This window comes from Austrofundulus limnaeus, unplaced genomic scaffold, assembly GCF_001266775.1.
Source record: "Austrofundulus limnaeus strain Quisiro unplaced genomic scaffold, Austrofundulus_limnaeus-1.0 Scaffold104, whole genome shotgun sequence".
NCBI lineage: Eukaryota > Metazoa > Chordata > Actinopteri > Cyprinodontiformes > Rivulidae > Austrofundulus > Austrofundulus limnaeus.
The window spans coordinates 194,701-197,503 of NW_013952506.1; the positions used below are offsets into that span (position 1 = coordinate 194,701).

The 2,803-nt window shown below is 42.3% G+C and overlaps 1 protein-coding gene across 4 annotated transcripts in view; it reads right to left on the minus strand.

The window, feature by feature from the left end:
* Window positions 1–1,144: 1,144 nt before the first annotated feature.
* The window catches only part of ano3 (anoctamin 3), a gene marked incomplete at its 3' end in the record, with an annotated part of 61,998 nt that continues 60,339 nt past the window's right edge, over window positions 1,145–2,803 (minus strand). For all 4 annotated transcript variants that reach the window (XM_014013589.1, XM_014013588.1, XM_014013587.1 and 1 more), the window contains 3 exon segments: window positions 1,145–1,334; window positions 1,412–1,562; window positions 2,193–2,345. In XM_014013589.1, the coding sequence (XP_013869043.1) occupies window positions 1,145–1,334; window positions 1,412–1,562; window positions 2,193–2,345 (494 nt within the window).

Below are 2,803 nucleotides of genomic sequence, written 5' to 3' on the forward strand. Positions count from 1 at the left end.
CATACGGTATCGCCCCCTTTTTTGCTTGTCCAGTCAGTTGTGTCCCTTTAACAAAGTCCGTCAAATCAGGTGTGTCGCCTTTCCTTGTGAAACGCCCACTCATACGTACTCGTCCGCAGAGACCCCTACTTGCCCAGAGATGCTGAGCGTCCGGGGGCGGGACAAAGCCCAGCATTTATCCAATGACTCGTCTTGTTTCGCTGAATTTTTTTTTTTTGTCTCACTATTGAAGTCTGTAGAAGCTCAGCGTCTGACTGTTTAAAGCTCTGTGAAGCTGCGGGAATGAGGGAGAGGAAAGCCGCATCGTTACCAGTGATAAGAAGCTGATTCTGAACAAAAGTTGAGCGCGTTATAGCACATATTTAGTCAATGACATGAACACACAACAGTGTATATGTGATCACTTATTTTTTTACATTTTAGGGGAAGCTGAGCTTCCCTTGCAGTCTTAGAGCAATCGCCTCTGGTTGCCAACTATACCCTGCAAGGATTCAGCTGTAACCATGAGTTAAAGCAACAACTACAAAATAAAAACAAGTTGCTTCCAAATGTAGGTATGTCTTTTTACTGTTGACATAAAAACGTATGTGTGTGATACAGATTATACAGCACGAGCATTACTGATGAGGTGGTGGGATATTTTAGTAGCCAAACAGCACACAGTTAGCTTAGCAGCAGAGATGCAAGTTATCGATTAATGAATTAATCTAAAGTTGATCGATCTTATCAGTCAAGTGGCCATTTTCCTAAAAATATAATTGTTTTTTAAGAACACATTGTTTTAGAGCCTTGTGTTGTTTGCTTGAATCCCTTTTACTGCAGATAAGATGCTGACTAATAAATAATCCATTCAACCAAACCCCTGAAGTATCCCCTTTTAAAGAGCGAGTAAACATGAACCATGACTGTAGCACCCGTTTCTCAGCAGAAATGTTTTAATCTGTTTCACACATAATTTAATTAAACCATGAAAGTCACCTAAAGTCGGGCTCTGAGGCTTCATCGTAATCACAACACATAAAACCATCTAAAGCAGCTAAAAATATTAAAGCTGATTAAAAGTCACACACTGTTGGGAGAGGGGAGGGGTGTTACATTTGTGCTGCTTGCTTTCTAAAAACACACAAAAGAGAAGGCGACAGACCTCGAAGACGATGATGAACGCGAGCCTGGCGGCCAAGACGTGCCAGAACTGCAGGGTGAACTCGTAGGGCACCGGGCTCCACGGCGGCGCTCTGTAGTCTCTGTACCTGCAGTATCTGAACACGCTGCTGTTCTTCAGCTCCCACATGTCGAACACAGACAGGCTGCTGTTCATGTAGCCCTGCAGGCACCTGAGGGACACGTTACCCCGCCGTGACACGAGCTGCACCAGCTTCTATTTAATGTGAACGCTTTCGACCATACTCACTCGTCTGCGTGGTGCTGGCCTTTGTCCATACACGGGCCGTATTTGAAGGCGTAAACAAAGCGGGGGATGTAGTCTGAGGTTATAGCGATGACGAAGGCATTGGTTATGACTGCCAGAACACCAATACCTTCAAGAATCCCATGCCAGATACCTGTGGAAAAGAATGCTCTTTTAATTCATTGTAAGAAATAAACAAATAAAACTACAGAGAAGGAAAAGAGAAAAGTACTGAAACCTAAAATTTCAGCAGCTTATTAAATATAATATTATGGGAACAATTATTAGGCAGAAAGTCACACAAGCAGCTGTGTAGACAAATAATCACTGAAAGCAAACATAAAGTGTTTTTTTTATTATAAGCTAGGGAAGATGGCTGATGGCACGAGAGGAGCAACATATGGCAACACAGAAGGACATCTCCATAGGATGAACTGTTTCTTGCTACCACAACCTTTCACTAAGACTCTTCTCATTTCTCTAATTTTGCTTTATTTTAATTATTCTCCCCCGTCCTAATGTCACTGACCCAGAAATCAGTCTCAGCCTCAAAACTCTGAGAACGTTTCAGGTCAGAAAATGTAGCAGGGTGAAAGAGGAGCAGGTGCAGAGGATGAACAGGGTTTTTTTGTTCCTGTGTTTTTATAAAAGAGGGATGACACATTATTCCCATTTATAAATTCAGATCACAGGTGGACGAGAGCAAGCTGGGAGGAGAGCAGGGTGTCTCTGATCTGAAAATAGCACAAACGGTAAAACGTTACACAAAGCAAAAAAACAAAACCTATATCTGTCGCTCGAGCTGGCATGGGCCTCCTCCACTGAGTGACAAACTTGTAGGCGTCCAGGCGGATCTCAATGATGTTGTTGAGCAGAGCGAGGAGGGGAGCCAGTGGGAAAGCTGCTACAAAGATGGTGGTGAAGCCAAACTGGAGAACTGCAAAGGAAAAAAAACAAAAACAAAATTTGAACCTTAATATTAGAATAATCGTTGGTAATTATATCAGCTGCCAACTTTAATGCTGCAGGTTTGAACTAAAATCATCTTGTGTTGATAAAGGTCAGTGTTTACTTGTACATTGCCCAACATCCCACATAGCAGACAGGTGTGGGCCAGATCTGGTGTCAGGTTGGCAATGCACGGCTGACTGGCATGGTATGTGGTTTGCTAACCAGATGTGGACCAGGTCTGGCAGTGATGTCATTGTTTATATGATGGTATTGCACAACTGGCCTGACTGTGGCTTGGTTTATGTGGTGCTGGCCCAGGCATGGATCACGTCTGGGAAACATCTGGGCCACCAAAGGGCCGTCATAGTGAACTTTATTTTATTTTATTTTATTTTTTATTTTATTTTATTTTATTTTATTTTATTTTATTTTATTTTATTTTAT